The 22,400-nt window shown below is 45.3% G+C and overlaps 1 protein-coding gene across 5 annotated transcripts in view; it reads right to left on the bottom strand.

Moving 5' to 3' along the window:
- STX8 (syntaxin 8) overlaps positions 1-22,400 on the bottom strand; it is a 244,800-nt gene that overhangs the window by 201,062 nt on the left and 21,338 nt on the right. For all 5 annotated transcript variants that reach the window (XR_009347944.1, XM_059148484.1, XM_059148483.1 and 2 more), the window contains exon 4: positions 20,626-20,736. Coding sequence is in view for 4 of the 5 variants with exons in the window: in XM_059148484.1 (XP_059004467.1) it covers positions 20,626-20,736 (111 nt within the window). In the remaining variant the exon portion in view is untranslated. The remainder of the gene's footprint in view (positions 1-20,625; positions 20,737-22,400) is intronic.

Genomic DNA, 22,400 nt, shown 5'->3' with positions numbered 1-22,400 from the left:
AAGGCAGACCCACAAAGGCCCTAAGCACTTACAAAACGGCTCTGGCCTCACTCTCACATAGTTCCATATAAAAGCAGTAGTAAGCAGTGTGTGACTGGCCAAAGTAGACCAACGCCACCATTCTTCCCTAACACATCTCTCCTTGGTTATCTGATTCCAAAGCATTGGAAGTTTGGAAAGTTTCCAAGTTTGGAAGTTCAAGGCTGAACTTTGTCTCTGCCCTTGGTGCATATACCTGGTTGATGCCCCAACTCCAGTGGGAAACTTGGCAATGGATACGTCTTTAACTGCGGGCACAGGTAAGATCACAGGCATCAATGTTTGCGGAAGACTTTTCTTTTCGTGAGGTTTTATGTTCAAGTTAATACTTGGAATGATACCTGTTATTACTCAGCATTCTCTGAGGCAAGAAGGAAAATATGAATGACTTTAAGACATGATTCCTGCTTTCAAGGAGTTTACCATTGAACTGAAAACAGAAACTAACCAAATGCAACATAATTTCATTAACCAGAAGAGGATCACAGCTAGCCTCGTATCCCTGGCCATTCCAACGACCTCTTCAGCTCTGTTCTTCTCACCCACAGAACAAGCAAACGAAGTAGGTCATTTCCAACCTGCTTTCTGGCCCAACCCTGGAGGAAGAGGACACCTTCATTACTGGGTAAAGACTCACTTTGAGAAGAGGGAGGCAGGTGTTTTTTATAATCCTGCAGCAGATGACTTTCTATCGGAAATCACTGAATTAGATGATCTTGAAGATCTGTACTTAAATTCTCTCTCATGAAGCACTAAATTGCATAAATAAGAGCAGGAAGAGGGGGGAAAATTTTCCTCCACAAAAACCTATTCTGTCCCCCCATTTTCCCAATTTTAATTCAAGAACACTACTGACCCATTGGCTCAGGATCGAAATCTTGGCATCAACTTTGACTTATAACCCACAGCATCTATTGCATTAGCAAACCCATCAGAATATATCTAAGGTCTGACCATTTCTTCTCATGCTATTGCTTCTACTCCATGTCCGTTCCTGTCTCCTGCTTCTGCTCCTACCCTCCACAATCTAGTATCACCGTCGGCATAAAATACAACACCTGTACTAGAACCTACAAGCCACACTAGCCTCCTTACTGTTTCTAGAACACAGTGCATGCATTCTCATCTCAGGTTCTTTGCATCTGCTGTGCCCCAGATGGCCCCGTAGCCTTGCCCCCTCACTTTATTCTCCTCTGCTGAGGTATCATCTCCTCAGGATGTCCCCTGACTACTCTTATCTCTGGGCTGCCTCAGTCAGTTAAGTATCTGACTCCTGGTTTAGGCTCAGATCATGATCTCAGGGTCATGGGATCGAGTCCCAAGTCGGGCTCCGAGCTCAGCAGAGAGTCTGCTTGAGAGTCTCGCTCTCCCTCTGCCCCGCTCTCTCTCTCTCAAAGAAATAAATCTTTAAAAATAAAATAAAATAGGGGCGCCTGGGTGGCTCAGTTGGTTAAAGCCTCTGCCTTCACCTCAGGTCATGATCTCAGGTCCTGGGATTGAACCCCACATGGGGCTCTCTGCTCAGCAGGGAGCCTGCTTCCCCCCATCCCCGCCTGCTTGTGATCTCTCTCTCTCTGTCAAATAAATAAATAAAATCTTAAAAAATAAAATAAAATAAAATAGTACCCTTCCCTGTAAATCCTCAGCCCGCCTCCTCCTTTTGCATTATTTTTCTCTATAGCATTTCAACAACTAGCCGTTAGATAGGATGTAATTACTTATTTCCTGCCTCCCACACCAGACTAGAAGCTCCCTGGGGTAGGGACTGTCTTGCTCCTCCGTGCTCGGTCAAACAGGCACTGAAGGAAAAAACAAAGTTGAGGGAATTAGCTTATCCAGCGGAAACCAGGCCTGAATGAATGAAATCAGTCCACGGAGTCAGGAAATGGTAGTGTCACACCATCGTGCCGTGTTGTGTGTGATTTCAGAGGCATTTCACAGCCCCGATCTCATTCATACGGTACATAAGTCTGTGTGTAAGTCAGAGCAGGTATTACGGACCAGAAAACCAAGGAAAAGAGATACCACGTGACTTTCTGGAGGTCACACACTTAGTGGCAGAGCTATAGATGACACCCACCTTTTCGCACTTTTTTTTTTTTTAAGATTTTACTTATTTGAGACACAGAGAGAAAAAGAACACAAGCAGGGAGGAGGGGCAGAGGGAGAGGGAGAAGCAGTCTCCCTGCTGAACAGGGAGCCTGATGCAGGACTCCATCCCAGGACCATAAGATCATGACCTGAGCCAAAGACAGACGCTTCACCGACTGAGCCACCCAGGTGAACCCCCGCCTTCACGCTCGACCCAAGGCGCTGTCTCTCCACCACCTCAGGAGAGGCCTCATGAAGGTAGAGAGACTCGACAGAACCTTGCACAGTGGGTAAGGGTTAGCGGTATGGGGAGGGCGGGAAAGGACACACACGTGGATGAGGTCTCTGGGGCAGGGGCTGTGAGCCATACAGGGGCCCGGGATAAGAGTGGAGAGGGTGGAAGCTGGAGGGCTGGGTCCAACAGCCTTAATCCCGGGGCGCGCCTGCATCTGCTCTCCTCACCCCCTCCATCCTCACTCCTGCAGAGCCTTCTCATTTTCGCACGCTCGTTGTTTCTCATCCTAGAAATCCTCCGGTTCACAGCCAAGTTTCCCTAAAGAAGGAACTATGCTCACCAGCCTGACTTCTGCTGCCGTCTAAGGCTGCCTGGTCGCTCTACAAAACTCTTCCTCCTTCCCTGTGGTCTCCTTATGGCCCGAATGTCCCCTGTTGCCGCTCTGCCCCTTGTCCAGTCCTCATATGTCATGGCGACCATAGCCCTTGACAGTAGCCCTTATCCATGACCCAGCCTCTCCTCCCTTGGCTTCCTCCAGGCTACTCTCCCCCACGGGCAGTCTCTTCTCTGGGATTTGCAAGGCCCTCTTCCTCCACCCGCCCCTTAAACAGTCGCGCTCCTCAGCAATTCCATTCAGATGGTCTCTTCCTCCCATCTGATCTCTCTCTGGGCAATGCTCTCTGCTCCTGTGGCTGCAGGCTGTCCGAACAGGAGCCAGCAAGAGAGCTTGGGGGCCTCAGTCGGTGAAGCACCTGCCTTCAGCTCGGGTCATGATCCCACGGTCCTGGGAGCGAGTCTCACCTCTGGCTCCTTGCTCAACAGGGAACCTGCTTCTCCCTCTGCCTGCAGCTCCCCCTGCTTGTGTTCTAATAAATAAATAAAATCTTAAAAAAAAAAAAAAAAAAACCAAACCCCAGGAGCTAACAGGTGCCCATGTACTTTTTCTGCCCTGGTACAAGTGAAACAGGACACATTCTCTTGGGTCCTTATGGCCGTGGGTTCGTAAGGGGGCGCGGGTGGGGGGGGGTGCTCCCCTCCCCAGCAGGGCAGGATCAGAATCTGAAACCCCACATAGCAAAATCCAAGGGAGGCAGGTCTTCTCTCCCCCGCATCCTGATTGAAAATCACCATGCTCGAGACTTTCAGCTTCACCTCTACCTATGAAATTGTCCTGCAGGCTCCCCTTGCACATAGGTCTTCTTGTTTGGGACCTCCAACTGGGTATTCCACTGCAAACCCAATATACCCCAAATCACACCCACCCTTTCACCCCACAGCCTCTCTTCTCCTACGCGCAGGCACTCTTCAGGTGAGTGGCAACACTGGATTCCCAAGTCACCCAAACCTGTCTCCCTTGTATGATTTTTGCTCTCCCCGCCACCCCCCATCTCATCCATTCCCAAGGCCTCCCTCAGGGCCGTGCTCAAGTCTCAGCCCTTCTTTCACCCCCTGCGGGTGCTGCCTTGCTTTAGACCCTCATGTCCCCACGCTCTGGGTCACCTGCGCCCAAATCACCTTGTGCCCTGCGATCAGAACTCTCCTCCTAAAACAGAGATCTAGCCGGGACATCTCCCTGCCATAAAACTTTCGCAGCTCCCTAGAAGCAACAGACGACTTTAAACTCAACAATGTGGCCCCAAGGGTCTCTGCCACTTCGTCTCCCGGCACCCCCATCCCCACCCTACTCTTCCTTCAGCCCCACAAACCGCTCACGGCTTCTCAGACAAAGGCACAAACTTTCACGCTCTCATGTTTTTGTATGAGTCTGGAGGGTCCCCACCCCCCACCCTTTGTCCATCTGGCAAAATTCTATTCATCCCCTAAGGCTCAACTCAAATGTCACTTCTCCTGTTTGGTCCTTCCTGATCCCCTTCCCCACCCCCCCACCCCCTGAATCAATCACTCGCGGGCGCTCCCATGGCACTTTGTTCAAAACCTCCAACGTGGCATTTATCAAGCAGGATTGTAGTGAGTTATTTACTTATCTGTCTCCCTTCCTAAATTATGAGCTCTGCGAGGAAAGAGGCCACATGACAGTCATGTTTATATCCCTCGTAGCCAAAAAGAAAAAAAAAAAACCCAACCCCAAACCCCCAAAAAACCAGTGCCTTGCAACATGCCAAAGAACAAGCACTCAGTACATGTTTATGCAACAGAACCAGGAAAACCACTGAGCTCTTTAGGCAAGAGGGAGACAAAATCAGAGCAGTATCTAACATCTTCATCTTGAGAGATTTAAAAAAAAAAAAAAAAGCAAACAAAACTTAATCAGTTGTTGGGTGCCTCCGAGTCCAGCAGCAGAAACTAATAATGTTGAAGCAGATGAAAAGGGTATCACCAGAAAGAGAATTCTTTTACTGAAACACAGTACAGCTCAACCCTGCTTCCAGAATGACACGGAGGGAGTGTTTCTCTTCTAGAAGGAAGTTAAGGAAGGGAAATGCTAAACACTACGCTCTGGAAGCTAGGAGAGACTGGAAATTTTTTTTTTTTTTTTAAATATACCAGTTATTTTTCCTCCATATTCTTTCAGGATGGAATTTCTCTAACGAATACAATTTCTGAAATGAACACATTAATAAATGGGTTGGATACCTGTCTTATAAAGATTTTATACCAAAAGGTTTCACAGTTGCTTCTAAAGATATAAAAATATTTCATTTTTATTCCCAAAAGCAAATGATATGCATGAAATTATGACACTACCTGGGGGTAGGAGCCGGGGCAGGTAACCCATGTTTCTCCGCTGACAAATGGGCTGAAGTTTGTTGGGAGCTGGTAGGGAAGGGCGTTCTCATCACACAGATATTGAAAGAGCAGTGAATTCCAAGAGGTAGCTTTCCTTTGCTGTTCTTAGTATCTCAGAAAAGATGTCCAAGTGACTATATAAAATGTCTGTTTTGTCTAGAAAAGTATCAGCGTTTGAGTATTCACAGACCACAGGGCGGTGTGCAAACAGGACCGGAGAAGGTATTTCTAGGGTGTCCGTGAGCTGATTCAGAGCCTGTGAAACTCTGCAATTCGACTTATCCAAAAAGATGAGAAAATGCTACCGCGGTATGCAAAGGGTAATTCCTTTCTCCGAACTTTTCTTGGCAGTTTCTTTCCACGAATATAAAGATGCACACGGGCTCAAATTTCAATCAGAAATAGATTCTTTGACATAAATTCTTGGGAGGCAAAATCTGGCAACAATATGCGGCCTGGATTATGCTGAGGAGAGGCCGCAGGAGGGGAGGGGGGCCAGGAGGCTGGTGGAATTCAGGCGGAAGGTGACAGGGGTCTGGATGAGGGAAATGACAAGGGGGAACAGAAAGAGAGGGACAATTCTCGCAGTGACTCACAGAAAAACTCCCCAAGCATTGGTAAACAGACCAGAAACAGGGTATAAAGATTTTCAAACGTGAGGGGCTCAGGGAAGTGACACAACCTAGCGGAAGAGGAATTTTTTTAATTTCCTTCTAGAATCTTCTCAAACTTCTACATAGTTCCTAAGAGCAACCTGAAAGTAAAACTGCTCCTGCTACTCTCTTGTGGCCCTGTTTGCTAGATGGCCAACCTCTCTAGGCCAGGACTCTATCCTGTTTTTCTGTACCCCATCCACCTGTCTATCCACCCTTCCAACAAGTACTTCCTGAGCACCTTTGTCAAGCCAGGCTCTAAGCTTGGGGCTTGGAAGTGAACAAGACAGACCAATATCTGACCTCATAGGAGCTGATACTCTGGGGACCCTAAATGGCCTCACATTGTGCCTTTTGCAAATACTCAATAATTGTTTTTGTGAAGTTGAACACATCATCTTTATTGAGTCTGAGGCCAGAACAGGTAAGAACTCAAACAAGGAAAATATCCTCTTACATATCACCCAAGAAGACCCTTGCCATGGCATCTCTAAAATCTACTGCAGTCAAATATTTTTCTAATTTTATCCGTTCCCATGTTTCCTTTCCTCCCTGCCAACCACACTGCCCAACAAGAAGTATTAATGTTAAGTTACAAACTTGACAAGATAGTTCACAGAAGAACAGAAATGGAAGCTGGAGAAGGTCATGGTCAGTTTTGACCTCCAAACCCAAGTTCAGAAATCCCGGTGTGCTTCTCCTAAGGGTTACCCAAGCAGCCCCAAATCAAGAAAAGAAAACCAAAAGGAACAGTTCTTTACCCTAACTGTTTGATTGCCGGGGGTCCTGAAGAGTAGAAGAGGGAGATACAGGGGTGGTGTAGAAAACTGAAGACTCCTAAGTGAGATGAATTAGCCGCTAGGCCAAATTTCTGGTGACCGAGAGCCATCTGCTGGTTGCTGGTTATAACTGAACTACAGAACACTCAGCAACGAGCATTATACTTATACTTATAAGCAGCTCCTTCCGTAAAGCACTCCTGAAAACGTGTTTGGAAACAGAATGAGCCAAAGTCAAACAATATGTTTATATATGGGGGGAGGGTGCTCAATTACAATGGCCCTACATCTCCCACTCCGTTCTTCACAACCAAGAACACTTGAACAACATATTTGTTGGGCACCCAACTGACATTAACGATTTACGTTTAAGCATTCGGCATGACCAGTGATCTCCATCTTTGCTTTGACTCTACGCCCCCCCCCCCACCTATTTGCTTTTGTCCTCACTCATCTTATAAAAATAAAATGCAGTAAAATATTCACTTAATTGTATGAACTAGCAGTGTTCTGCAACAAAGATGCAAGTGTGATAAATGAAATTTTTAGCAGGCAGAAGGATGATCAATGGTGGTAGAAATCTGTATTTGTATCAGCTAATGTACAAATATCCAAACCTGGCATTAAAAGACAGGCTGCGGGTCTCCGTGAATAATGTGTATGCATCCAAGACGCGCCAAAGCCACCAGTCACCTGCATGGTCATCATTTCCACCACAACCATCTTGTTTTCAATCACATCAGTTCATCTAGTTTCCATCTAAAAATTGAATTCTCAAGACAGGCACCCCAGCTTTTAACTGTGCTTTTCACTTTCCCTCTGGGAACAGGGCCTGGAAACCTCTATGTGCCCTGGGGTATCTCTACGGTCAGATGGACACCAGGATGCAGATGATACGTGACGTGATCAGTCTAGAAAGAGGAGGGTTCAAGAAAGCACCCAAGTAAGAGGGAAAACACGCCAGTTCTACTGACTCCATGACGGCCATGTTGGCTATGTCAAGTCTCGTTTCTCCACCTTCTCTGCCTCCCCCAGCTCTCTCCCTGTTCTTATCTCCTAGACCACGCATGGCCCGTAGCCCACGATTCAGCACTTACTATCAACTCTCATGTACCCTTCTCTAATTGGGGAAGGACAAAAAGGGCTCTCCAAAGGGCAGGCCATTTCTGGATCCCCCTCTGCTAGGAGCCGTGACAGCACGTGGTTAGCTCCATTCACAAAGCACTTTACGGAGTCATAAATATACCCCTTCGCCTCATCGGGACTTCACAACCTTTTGTGGAGTCATGATGACCTGCATTTTTACAAAAAATGATGGAGTCAAAACTGAAACCCAGGTTTTGTAATACCAGACCCTTTGTTCCCACCACTAAATTACACATGCAGAGTTTGCCATATGGGCCTTGAACGTATGGAGGGAACCACTGTGTGTTACGAACCAGGACTAGGAAGAAGGACAAAGTACTTGAAGCCAGTGAGAAATGAACCAGTGAGGGTTCCTATGAGGGAACCATGGAAGGAGACCAAAACCGGAGGGGGGGGGGGGCAAGAGAAAAAAACTACAGCAAAGGACAGGGAGACCTGAGTTCTAGTCTTTCGCTGATTTATTCACCTTGGGTACAATGGCTTCTCCACGCACTAGTGTCCCTACCTGCAAAGCAGCACTCCTCTCTCCTCTCTTACCCACAAAGAGTATTATGAAGCTTAAATAAAATCTAAAAGTGCTTGATAAACAGACAAGAGAGGGCAGGAGAAACAGAAAACCCGTTTGAATAAACCAGAAAATGCTTTTTTTAGTTTCTCACACATTTTCACTTGTAAAAATCCCAAGTTGACAAGTATTAAATAGGCCTTTTTTCAAAAAAAAAAAACCAAAAACCAAAAAACAAAACCCCATAAGTAACTTACGATACAGCGCACGTAGGTGTTTTTTGGGTTCTTCTCCCTGTTACTTCGTAGACGGGAATTTTCTTTTTCAATTCCCACGTGCTTTTTAGAATTTACAATCAATACACACAGGGGTAAGAAATCTTATTACCTTCCCATCAAAAGTCACAAATATATCAGGTTAAAGACTGCAATTCAGGGGCGCCTGGGTGGCTCAGTGGGTTAAAGCCTCTGCTTTCGGCTCAGGTCATGATCCCAGGGTCCTGGGATCAAGCCCCACATAGGGCTCTCTGCTCAGCAGGGAGCCTGCTTCCTCCTCTCTCTCTGCCTCTCTGCCTACTTGTGATCTCTGTCAAGTAAATAAAATCTTAAAAAAAAAAAAAAAAGACTGCAATTCAAAACAAGATACTGTTTGTTGCCCATCAGATCAACAAACCCAGCCAGTTCTGTAACAGGGCGCCGGGGGGGTACTGGGAGGCACTGAGACTTTAAGCAACAGATCTGGCAGTGCCTGAACTTGGATACCCATCCCTTCATTCTAGTCACCCCATATTGGGGGCCATGTCCTACAGAAATAGAAGCCACGTCACCAGGGATCCCGACTGCTGCATTTACTTGTCATAGCAAAAAAACTAAACAACTCAGCACCCATCAAATTGGGGAGTGGCTGGATGAATGACTGCTTATTTATACGGTGGAATAATGCAGCTATTGAAAAGAATTTGTTAGATCTACTGATTTGGAGGTCGGTTCGAATTTAAATGGAAAATGTAAATTACAGAGTGAAATGTATAGGACAACTCTGTTTTCACAAAAAAAATAGGAAAGGAAAATGCATACCTATGTAAATATATTTGCAAATATTTGAATAAACAGATAAACGCAGGGAAGGAAACCATTCAAACGGCTAACACTACTTACTTTAAGATAATGGCACTGCAGGGAAAGAATGCAAGCGAATTAATTTTTGGCTACCTCTCAGTACGGTTTGACTTGTTATAATGAGCCTGTATCGTGTTGATAATTTGTTTCAAATCCAATTAAGGACGAGTCATTTGCACAGGGAAGGAGATCAAGGGGAGGGAAGATATTAGGGGAATAAAGACCCACAACATTAAGTGAAGACTGATAGAAAGTGGTATTGAATGCATCCCTCTGCTTTTAATATCAAGAATAGGAAACAAACACTAAAACAAGAAATGCCAGAATCACACATTTTTCCCCCCCGGGGAAAAGAGCAATGGAAAAGAAAGATCTAAGGGTGAGGAAGGAAGGCGGAGGGGGCAAGAACCGGCAGACAGGCTGGGCAGGCGTCTACAGTCACCAAGGGCAAGTCTTCAAATGACAAACAGGGCCGCTGTTAATGGAGGAAGGGAAAGAGAGGAAAAGGAAAATGAAGACAGAAGGGGGACACGGCTCCTTTTCTGAAACTGGGCAGAACAGGCAAGCCGAGCACTCCCTCACTTTCAAGGGTTAAAAAAAAAAACCCAAATTCTCAAAATCTGCACACTGGGAAGGGATGAGTGGTTTTCTTCTAGTTCTGCTGACTCACATCTCCATCTTCTGGTCTGTTTAGGACATAGCTCTTGGCGGGTGTGAGTGTGTGTGTGTGTGTGTGTACACACATGTATCCATATGAAATATATATGTTCGTATCCTCACACATAAGCATATATGATTAAATATATATGTGTTTTTGTAAGTGTTCTTAAGTATACATGTACTACAACAGCTTACATTGTATGTACTACTTATTACACTATGTTATTACATTATATATGTAAGTATGTATACATATACATGTACACATGCAGGTATATACACACTTGTCTGCATATGTAATACATAAAAATGTACGTATGTATACATGCACTTATATATATATTTTTAAGTTCAAGTAGAACATGTAAACAGCAAAGTCATAAAAAGACGTGTACAGCTCAATGATAATTTGTGGAGGGAACACCCCCGATTAGTCACTATTCTGGCAAGAAACAGAGCGCCGCAGAACACCAGGATTTCTTGTGCCCCCTTCTTACTCACTGCTTCCCAAAAAGGAACCCACTTCTAGGATGTGTAATACCATAAGGAAGGTCTGCCTTTACAGGAGTGGAATCTTACAATATGTGCTCTGAAGTCAGACTCACTGTGCTCAGCATGATGGTAATGTAAGCTCTATCCATGGTGTGGTGTGCAGCCGCAGGTCATCTGTTCTCATCTTCTGTGTAGTGTCACTGTTTATATATGCCATTACATATTTACCCGCCAGAGCATAGGTGTTCATGGAGTTGTTTCCAGGTAGGAATATTAATAACGCTGCTATACACTCTTCTACGTGCTTTTGTATACCTCCGTTTTAAGAGATACAGTTGTTTTTTTTTTATAGGGTTTCCAAAGGTGTTGCAGAACTGAGAGAGAGTTTCACCAGCGGGGGGAGAATTCCAACCACTCCACATCCAGCAACACTTGACCCATCTGCCATTTTAATTTCCGCCAATCTGGTAGGTGCGATGGTCTTGTGTCAAGGTTTTGCTTCGCACTTTCCTGATGACTAGTTAAATCGCACATCTTCTCATATGCTCACCAGCAACTGGGTATCCTCTTTTGTGATGTCCAAATTCTAGTCTTCTGCCTCTTTTTCCTAAAGGGTTGTTGTCATTTTCTAAAATTATCGGTGTTCTTTATATATTCTGGATAGAACTCCGGTGTTGGATATATGCTCTGCAAATACAGATCCTCATTCTGTAGTTTGTCTTTCATGCTTTGTGGTATCTCGTGCTTTTTTTTTTATCTCTTGATAAAAATAAATTTCTTATTTTACGGAGGTCCAACTTATTTTGTGTTTATTTCATGTTGAATGCTCTATGTGTCCTGTAAGAAATGCTTGCCCATTGTGAGGTTGTAATGACATTCTGCTATGTTTTCTCCTATAAGCTCTCATTTCACCTTCCTCATTTAGATCTGCAAGCCTTTTGGTACTGATTTTAATGAAGAGTGATGCAAAGGCAAAGATTCCTTTCCTTCCATATGCATGTCCAGTCGATCTAACATTATTTATTGAAGAGACACTCTTTTCTCCACTACACTGCAGTGCACCTCTATCATGAGTCAGGTGGCAAAACGTGTGTAGACTCTGTATTGTTCCACTGGCTTATTTGCCCTTATGGTAAATCCTGATAACTGATAATGTGAGCCCTCGTGCCTTTTGTTCTTCAAAATTGCCTTGGCTTTTCCTGGCTCTTTTAAATGCCATATAAGGTTTAGAATCATATCTTAAATGACAAAAGAAGAAAAAAACTGGCTGGGAACTCTAAATAGCTTTGTTCTGAACCTAAGGGTGAATCTTGAGAGAACTGACATCTTTTTGATATTGAGACTTCCAATCCCTGAACATGGTCTATCTTCTCGTTTTTCCTTAATTTCTCTAACCAAAGTTACAGTTTTGGGTGTAGAAGTTTCATACACCTTTCATTTGACTTATTCTTACAAATTCATGTTGTTCACGCTATAATAAAAGGCATCTTAACATTTTTAAAAATATTTCTTTGTCGTTCAGCTTTCAAAACCTTCTGAGCAGAGAAGTTACGAGGTCACTGCTGCTCACCTGTTATGTGGATGGACTATATCCATTACGGTTGAGGGGGTATCACAGGTTTGCTCTGTCAACTTGATCAATGGCGTGGGATTGCAATGACTAATATTTATTCATATCTCATGGTCTTTAGATTCATGTGCCTGATCAGTCATCCAAATAGATAATCCTTCTTTCCACTCAGTATCTGACTGGAAGTCAGGCTACTTGATAGAGTTCCTTTCCTATCCCACGGAGAGGGTAAAAAAAAATCTGGACTAAAATGCCTATAGAGATCCATTAGAGTGATTGTCAGTCTTGTGAGTACATCCATCACCAAAAAACTTCAAATAGCTATTCTGTCAAGTTCTGAAACACTTACGAGACATTTAAGAGTATTAGTTAAAACGTTCTACTTCATAATCTCCAAGATATCCTGTGGAGCTGAAAAGATAGTGCAGAGAGTCAAGGGGGCATATGACACTATAATTCATGTTAAAAGTAAAAGAGGTGAGAGGGAGATCAGTGGTGTGTCTGTGTGTGTGTGTGTGTGTGTGTATGTAGAATCTCTCTGGAGGGACAGATTAAGAAACTATTAGAAGTGGTTGTCTCTGGGGAAGAAATGAGGAACTTCACATCTGTTGAAGTGGGAGGGAGCTCCAATCTTCATTGATTACTCTTTTGTACAATTTGGGTGTTTACACCATGATGCACAACTTTTAGATTAGATTTATATTTTTAAAAATTCTGTCAGTTCCCACAAACCACTGGGATATCCCCAAAGGGTCAACATTTTGGTCTAAGCCTTCAACCAAACTGCCTCTTCTACAAAAGGAGTCACAGAAACCACTGTCATGTGATGTACTCAGTTTTTCTCCCCAAGGAAACACAGTCATTACATACACTGTGCGGCTGCTTATCGAACCAGCAGTCAATGCAGAGAAAATAAAATGTACTAAGACAATATACAGTCCAGACTTTTCAGGTCAGTCTCTACCCAAATACTCCACCTTGTCATATGAAGTCTCAGTCCACGCATCGAATTAACCTACTGCATTTCTCCAGAATGTGGAGACCAGGTCAGAGGCTATAACCTCCCACCAAGAGTTAAACAACTGACAGAAAACGTACAAGATCATCTGTCTGCAGTAGAAATCAGCTCTATGAGACCACATAAATGTGTCACTAGAAGAACAATGGTGAAGTTCAAAAGCACATCTCTTGAACCTCTTCAGGCAGACAGGTGGTAGTGGTAATATCCTGGCTTCCTTAAAAAGTGAGCTGAAGGTTTAAAGTGATTATCTAAGTTCCACGTGAACCTAAATAAAATCACCCAAAAGGCCAGTGAGCTACCACTTCTCTGGGACTTCAGGACCAGGAGAAGGGACAGGAGATGAAGGTCCTTAGTATGTTCACACAACTCGAGAACCTTCCTCGTCTGGTGTCAGAAGACACTTGGAGATGTAGTGAGTTACCACTGCTGGAAGAGCTGTGGGAGGAGGGCCGAGGTGGTCACTATGGCTTGCTTTCCTAGCTTTGCTAAGTCTCTTCTCGCTTCTTATCAGAACCCTGATTCTGTTCAAGGCTCCACTGCTCAGGGAACAGAGTTTCAGCCCAGGGAAACATGTCTCCTGGGCAGACCCAAGCCAATCATGGCAACCCCATTCTTCCCTAGCTTTTGGCATAATCTAGCAGGTGATGCAAGCCTAGCCTAGCTCTATTTTAAGCTAGCTTACTGACTGGGAAGCTTCTAGGAATTGCTTCCTCTCTCTTAAAAACAAACAAATATAACTGGAAAATAGGAGAAAATCAACAGAAAGTCTAGAAACAATCAGAGTAGTAAGAAAGTGTTTATGATATTGACAGTGTATGGTATGCGTGGTTTCACATAAACGACAACCAGAAAGCATGACGGCGTGAAAAAGTGAATCTAAAACCAAAAACACAAAATACCTAAAAATACATTAAACCAGAAATGTGTACAGCACACCTGAAGACATTCTGAAAGCCCTGAAAGACAGCTTGGCCCAATGGAGACATGTTCCTAGAGAGGGAGAGCCAGCAGTTACAAGATTGAATGGAATGCCAATTTTTTAAAAGTGATTTTTCCCTTTTTAAAACATTTTAAAAATCCTTTTTTTTAAAAAAAAAAAAAAACCTTCTTAAAGGTTTTAAAAAGGTTTAACCCCTTTTTAAAAGCTGGGTTAGCTGATTCTAGAATTCATGTTTTCTAAAAAAAAAATCAAAACTCTTAAAAAAGAAGTGTAATGACAAGAGGCGAACTCAATCATGTATTAAAGCGTACAATAAAGCCTGGAAAGTAAAGGTGCTGGCATGTGAGTAGTCAGAGAGACCCCCAGAACACACCACAAAGTCCAGAAACAGATGCAAATATATACGTACACAGACATATGATATTACAAAGCTCATCATCTCAAAATTTGTGAAAATAGATCATTCAGTAAAAAATGAGGTTAGTCCAAAAAAATTGGGTAGCCAAGTAAGAAAGAAAGTGGGATTCATACTCTTCACCAAATTAAATTCCAAGCGGATCAAGTATTTAACGGATATGAAATAAAATCCCGAGAGTACTAAACAGAAATACAGGAGAATTTCCTGATAACCTTGGTTCATTACAATTACATATAATAACTACATAAAACTCGACTAAGAAAGAACCATCTTCATATGTTAGATTGTGATAGGAACCCAAAGTTTAATGACCCCATCTCTGGGGCAGACTGTATGGAAAGAGGCACTCACATGAATGGCTAGTGTAGGTCCACACTGGTTCTATGCGAGTTACAACTGCAAATGCCCTCTGATCCAGCCACCCTATTTGTAAGAACCCATCTAGAGACAGATCTTCCCACAAGTGAACTCCCTTTCATTCACCAACATTATTCTATAGTAGAAAAAAGTGTATGTATTAAGTACGTAGGCACACGTATAAACTATATGTGTAACGATCAGAAACAATACACACATCTGTTAGCCGGAAGCTAGTTGAAGATATTACGGTACATGCATATAATGAAATATTGTAAGAAATAATAAGAAATTAATTAGAAATTAATTAAGTTAATAAGAAATATTGTAGCTATAAAATTAATAACAAACCTCCTGGTTTGGGAAGCTCTTGGGTGTATTTGATTAGGTGGTAGAACCGTACAAATCATTTGTGTGAAAGATGGAGGGAAATAAGGAAACATACTCACATTTGCCGGTGTATGCTTAAGAGAACTTTGTAAGGATATACCAACGATTTTTAACAGTGATATTTACATCTGGAAGTGGGGAACAGAGTGGAAGGGAGACTTGTCCCCAAGTCCTGTTAAATGCTTTTCAAACTTCTCAGCCGTGTGAATATATTACTTACACAGGTATGCATTCTTTTGCTACTTCTACTTCTAGAAAAGTAGCCTGCTCATGTGTTAATCACTTGATGCAACATAAAATATGAACCAATGACTCTTTAGGAAAGATACAAATCATCCTTCTTATAACTCGGGCTTTCATTTGAAATAAAACTGCCAGTGACTTAAAATGGGGAAGGGCTGCTCTTCATGTAAAATTTCATGTAGATTTTTCTTTCACCCACCTTGGCTTCCAATACGGTGACACTGACATGAAACATGAGCTGGAGGGATCATACTTTACCAGCTCAAAGAGAGAAATCTGAAATCAAGTGTATAGTTCACACTCTCAGAGGACATGAGCATTCCATTACCATCATTATTCTTTTGAGTTTAGCCATCCGCCTGCTTATTAATACACTATTCCTGACACACAGCAACCATCTCGACATCTAAATAACTTCCTATTTCCTATAATCCTCAATATAGTTGGCAGTGTGAGGATTAAAGCTTAGCCAATTAGCCACCCACCACAGCTGAGTTAATCACATAATGTCTGAGATGCTCACGGAGCAGTGGAGTATGCAAGGATTTTTTTTTCTCTCTACAAAGATTTAACTAATTGTGAGACCCAGCCATGCTCTCAGATATAAAGGGCAGCAGGATTTAAAAATCAGAAGCTGTGTCACCGCTTAATATCTTCTGAGAGACATTGCTACCCAGCGACTTCTTTAACAAGTTTCCAAATGCCCTAAATTAGTCAACCATTGCTTATTTAGACTCTGGTCCTACCGCAAGGTTTACTGCTTTTGAATAATGACCGGTTAATCCGTAAGGTACAACTAAGATCCCATCACATGACAGCTCCGCATTCAAGGGCGTGATTGCCACATTAATGTCGGGTTCAAGGAAATGCTAATCCAAACTGGGGTCTGACAATCCTCTCGCCTCCTTAATCAGGCCACATACGAGGAGGAAAGGAAGAGAGAAGGAAGGGGAGGGGGAGGGGAACCCCCCAGGGAGAGAGGAGGCTAAGGGTTCCAGAGTGGCAGGGGCAGGCAAGGGGGGGTCACACAAAGGAAACCGGAAGCAGGGGGGGGTCCACGTGATCTTGTGTTGGGGCTGCCGGTTATCACGGGGCTCTAAGATACTGATGAGCTGATCTGCCCCAGGCCTGCCACAGGGAGCATGCTGCATGGTGGCCTTGTGGTGTTAATGACAAATTGTGCCACGGAGAGAGCGTCTCTCACATGCTTAAGTTCTGATAAGGCTTTCCGGCCCATGTTATTTCTGTAGGTCAGGACCTAAGGCGAAGGCATGTGCCACCACCCAGCCCCCACTGCCCCCACCATGGAGGACAAAGTGACCCGCAGTGACAGAAAGGATGACAGAAGCAAACAAAAGTGCCGGAGGAATCTAGGGGTCAGAGAAGTAGACAAAGACACTGGAGGAGCCCAGAACCAGGAATTACCCGTGGGGAGGGCTAAGGAAGCCCTTGTAGGTTAGAGAAACCGAGTGGCAGAGAAAGGAATGGGGTTCCTCCAAAGACAGAGTTGAATGGCTCCAGTATCAGGAATGACCGAGCATTACAGCAGTCAGGAGGCAAAAGGACAAGTCTGTGAACCCGAACTGCTCCTGTCTCCATCTGAACTCAGATTCTCAGAAGGCTAGAGAAAGATCAGGGTTTGAGAAGTTGGAGAGGGTAGGGGAGGACTCAAGTGTGGGGGTTAGGGGTACAAAGGGCAAAAATAACACTCTGACGTAGGCAGGTGAGTGAAATCACAGACCGAAAACTCTGACTTACAACCTCAGACGATGACTTCTAGCCCAGACGTGATATCCTTTCATTCACATGCTCACCAAGATCCTTATTTCCTGCGTCTTGCACGTCTGCAGGGGTGTTGTGTTCCCTGCCGAGTTGGGTCAAGGCCGCCTGGGTGTCCCTTTCAAGGCCCGCAGGCAGATTTCCCTACAAATCTTTGAGGCCGCTTTAATCTAGCAGGCACCCTCTCATTGATCAGATCCTCTGGGAACGTCTACTGGACTCGCACTTTGGGGACCGAGTTCTGGGCTGTACTGTGTCCCCACAAACATTCCGATGTTGCAGTGCAAGCCCCTAGTACATAGCTCAGGACACAACGACATTTGGAGATGGGTTCTTTCGAGGGGTAACTTAAAAATGAGGGCATCAGAGTGGGCCATAATCCAGCACAACTGGTGGCCTTAGAGGGAATCTGGACACGGGCACACAGAGAGGAACAACCACGTGAAGTCGGCCATCTACGAGCCCAGGAGAGAGGCCTAGAATAGACTCTCTGTCATGACCCTCAGAAGGAACCACATACTCCTTGATCTGGACTTCTAGCCTCTAGGACTGTGAGCACAGACGTTTCTGGTAGTGACCTTCCAGGCCACCTAGCATTACCTTTCCTCAGTTTCCCTAAAATTCTCCCACCCATCAGTTTACTTTGGGGCCCAAGGAGGCTTCAGATGACAGAGCTCCAGAAGGTTAAGTCAGTGCCAGTCGTGGATCTTGAAGCCAGAATCCACGCACAACCATTTGCTAACAAAACAATGAGTAGCAAGCCGGGCACCGGGGAAAGATGCCATGACGAGATCTGGACCGACAGAATGGGCAGGCACGCTGGAACAAATCTGGTCAGCCAGGGAGGCTGGGGATGGGACAGAAGCCCTCCAGGGTTGGATGGGGGGTGGGGGGAACAGGGAGCAGCCCAAGATCTCTCCTGGCCCCACGGTGACATGATGCGCCAGAAAGAACATCCTCCGTTTGCAAAGGTTTTGGAGTCCACAAAGCCCTTCATGTACCGATCACCTCATCTGGTCCCCATGACAATGAAAGAGAGGCAGCGCCCATATCTGCACCTCAAGGTCAATGATTTTGAAGCCCAGATGCCTGGGAGACCAGCAAGCCACTGAGCTAATCCCCACACCGGGTCCCGCCCTTCTCCAGGGCGAAGAGTTTGCATCTGGAGATGCCCACATCTGGGTGAAACCTGAACTCTGAGACTGAACCGTTTTAGAACCTTGTGCCAGCGACCCAACCCCTCCAGACCTCAGTTTCTCTAGTCTAAAATGGACGCGTGTGCTAAAGATCTCCCGAGCAAGTGCAGGTGCGGACTCGGATGCGAAGTGCCACCGCTAGGAACAAAGGATAAGGGGCTGTATTTCTTAAATGGGAAGGTGCCTTCAAATCACTGAGGATCTTCTTAAAAATGCAGCTTCGGGAGTCCTTGGCTGGCTCAGTGGGTAGAGCATATGATTCTTAACTTCAGGTCCTGAGTTCAAGCCCCAAGCTGGGAATGGAGCCTACTTCAAATAAAATTATTTTTAGAAAATGCAGCTCCAGGACACCTGGATGGCTCAGTCGTTAAGTGTCTGCCTTCGGCTCAGGTCATGACCCCAGGGTCTGGGATGGAGCCCCGCACTGGCTCCCTGCTCAGCACGGAGTCTATTTCTCCCTTTGCCTGCTGCTCTGCTCTGTCAAATGAAAAAAATCTTTAAAAGAAAAGAAAAAAAACAAACCAAAACCCAAAATGCAGATCCAAAAGGTCAGGGGCGGGGCCTGAGCTGTGCGTTTGTAACACGCTCCCAGCTGGTGCTGACACCTGCGCGCAGGTACCACTTTACATGAACAAGGACGTGGAAACGATCACAGGAGAGAAGACAGGTGATAAGCAAGTGGGGACTAGAAAACCCACAAAACCCATGAAGACCTAGCACAGGAGGCGGTCCCCCTGGCATCTTTATGGGACGCGATGAGTAGGGCCTGGCACATAGCAAATGCTTGTCGAAGGGTAACCATCACCATCCATCATGGTCACTACCTCCAGGACCACAAAGCAAGGGTGTGGAGATGCCCCTCATAGCCTCGGCACTTGACCTCTCCTCCTGAGTACACCTCAGTTCTCTTTCTGGACTGCAAAGACCACTCCCTTCAGGGTGAAGGCCCTTCTTGACAGATGGCATGGACTCTGCCCGTGGATCCCCTCTGCACTTGACCCTTCCTCCTGAGTACACCTCAGTTCTCTTTCTGGACTGCAAAGACCACTCCCTTCAGGGTGAAGGCCCTTCTTGACAGATGGCATTGACTTTGCCCGTGGATCCCCTGGCTCGTGTGTTCATTTCACCCACTGCTCGCCGCCAGAGAAACACCCCGCTCACCCGAGGCTTCTCACAAACCCTGCCCAGGACACGATCCCTCCCTCCCGGACTCCTGGGCTTCATCTCTCCACTGCAATGACTTAAGATTTCACTGAACTTCCCGTATCTTTCGTAAGTTCTTTCTAAAAACCCTGGATCACCAGAGGTCTGAGGCTGACAGGAAACTGTTTCCCTCCTCAGCTTGCCACAGGGCCATGGTCTGCAAACCTGGCTGCCTGTGGGCCTCACCTTGGACTCTCCTTCCCCCACCCACACCCCCACTTTAATTGTCTGAGGCGGGACCTAGTAACATGTGGCCGAAGGTTAAAAAACAAAACAAAACAAAACCCACTGCCCTCAGGAAGCCGTATTATTTCTGATCAGGAACTCCACAGAAGCAAGCTCCTCTCCAGAATGAAAGCCTCATCCCTAGAGGGGAAGAGGTAGAGAAGTTTGTTTCTACTCAAAGTTCATTTCCTGCTGTGATGCTTTCCAAGGAGCTTGGAAGTGGGGTGCGGGGGGCAGTTCTAAAGACGTAACCATAAGGGATCATGAACCCCAACCCTGGAAAGCTGGATGGCCTTTCTGGGTCTTCCAACAGAGCTGGGCACAGGACGGCCATCAACTGTGTTGGCGAGTAAATCACTTCCAGGCACAGAACAGGCAGGAATAAACCTGCTCCACTCCCATACCTTCATGAGCCACAGGCGACAAGTCTCCCTAGGACACAGCTTTCCAAGGTGCCAGTGGGGGGGGGGGGGGAAGGAAACAAAAGAAACACCTCTCTTCCCCCACAGATGAGTTCATGCCTTCAGGAGTTTAAAAGATAGCTCCCATAGGACAAAGCAAGCAAAAAATGCAAAGGACATTTGCTGACATCCGTACTCTCCCCAGTCTTCCCTCGGAATGGAATTTGGCTGAACACCCCGATGTACTACATCTAGAACATTAAAGAACACTAAACTGAAAGAAAGTGGGAGTCAAACACTCTAACAGAGCGGAGTGTATTTTACTCATTGAATTAAGCCGTTCAGCACGCCAATCTCTAATCTCTGCAAATACATCTTCACCCACCACGTAGTTCCTGTAAATGAAGGCGTCCTACCTGATGAGATCTGGTTCTGCACCCTCGTTCTTAAAGGATGCCACAAGTAGTCTCTCTCGAGTTACAAGTTCATCCAGCAGGTTCTGTCTTCGGTCTCCTTCAAGCTGTGTTCTGCAGGCGTCTCGTTAAGGTCCAATGGTGGGTGGATTACCTCAGTTTCCCTGTTCTGGTATTAAGGGAGCTCTCCCGGTCGGCTGTGACCATTACAGACCCTAAGCAATTGTGGCCAGAAGAGACCTGAACTGTTCTTCTCATCCTGCTCTGACCTTCAACATCGCAGATCTTCCAAGTAAAGGGCCTTGACAGAACCGAAGCAGGGTTCTGAAACAGAACCTTTCCCCCACCCCCACCCCCACCCCCAGAAATACAGCAGGTAGAAATTATCTTCCTCCCAGAGACTTACACTGAAATGATTATTCCTGTCGGCAGAGCCATCGCACTCAGGAATTCCTCGGGTTTTGGGTTATAGGAGGCAATGTTCAAAGGTGATTTCCTAGACCCTAGTACCCTAAGGTACTCTGTAAGGAAGGAAAGAGGTTCTCTATAGCGCCTTTCTTCTGTGTTAATGCCTATGAACACACCTCAAATAGCTTTTGTAACGTGCTACTCTATGCGACAGATTCGCTCTAAAAGGAGTTCCCGTCCGTTCATTATTTAAACACAAGGCATGGTACTTACCTCTAAAGACAATTACAAAGAAAGAATCGGATGTCAGTGTGTTATTCTAGCAAGCGCATTAAACCAGGAGTCCAAAGCTTACAGTCTCGCTTTGACCACTCTGTCTGATCTTGAGTTCCGTGTTTGGATCTCCATGTCTTTACATGCAATGCCAGAAAACAGATAACCTCTAACACCTTTTCCAGCACAACTCATGAGTTATGGCTAAAAAAATAAACTGAGGCTAAATCCATAGTTTTCTGCACTACCTTTCTTGAAGGAGGCTAAGCGAGTCCTTTTAGGCTGAGTGAGAGTGTGTCTGTGTGTGTGTGTGTGTGTGTGTTTAAAAACAAAATAAAATGTTCAGGGAGGGGGCGCCTGGGTGGCTCAGTGGGTTAAAGCCTCTGCCTTCGGCTCGGGTCATGGTCCCGGGGTCCTGGGATCGAGCCCCGCATCGGGCTCTCTGCTTGGCAGGGAGCCTGCTTTCCCCCCCTCTCTCTGTCTGCCTCTCTGCCTACTTGTGATCTCTCTCTGTCAAATAAATAAATAAAATCTTTAAAAAAAAAAAAAAATGTTCAGGGAGAACATATCCGCCGTAAGAACAACAACGGGAGAAAGCTAACCGATCCTTCTGAAAGGGCGTATCCAACACCAGACATAAAAAGTAAGTACAGAAATAAGCCATCTCGGCAATGATTTTTTCTGGCTTTGAGTTTGTTATTAGATGGCTTTTGTTTTACTGGCCCTGAAGCCCGGTAATCCAGCGTCACCCCGGCCACAATTACCTAGTGCTGGTAACAGTAAGAGTGAGTGAGCCTGCTGCTTTACATTCAGAGACGTTTTTCTATTTAAGAGGAAGATGGCAAACGCTGCATGGAGGCCCAAAATATTTCCAAGAAATTGGCCAAATCAAGCAGTAGCATCGCCCTTTCCCGCAGGAGGCGTGGGACCACGGCCCAGGGAAACTGCAATTTCTGCTGCTAATTTTGAACAGAAAGAGCTGGCTTGCTGGTAAAAGCATAATAATCTTTAAAAATCCAGAAAAAAGGTCCCTGGTAACAGAGAGTAGTTAGTCAAACCAGGAATCCCTAAACCAATGCAGCTACGCAGTATCAGTG

Source organism: Mustela lutreola, chromosome 15, assembly GCF_030435805.1.
Source record: "Mustela lutreola isolate mMusLut2 chromosome 15, mMusLut2.pri, whole genome shotgun sequence".
NCBI lineage: Eukaryota > Metazoa > Chordata > Mammalia > Carnivora > Mustelidae > Mustela > Mustela lutreola.
The sequence above is the reverse complement of the archived record's forward strand: the minus strand, read 5'-3'. Positions and strand labels throughout refer to the sequence as shown.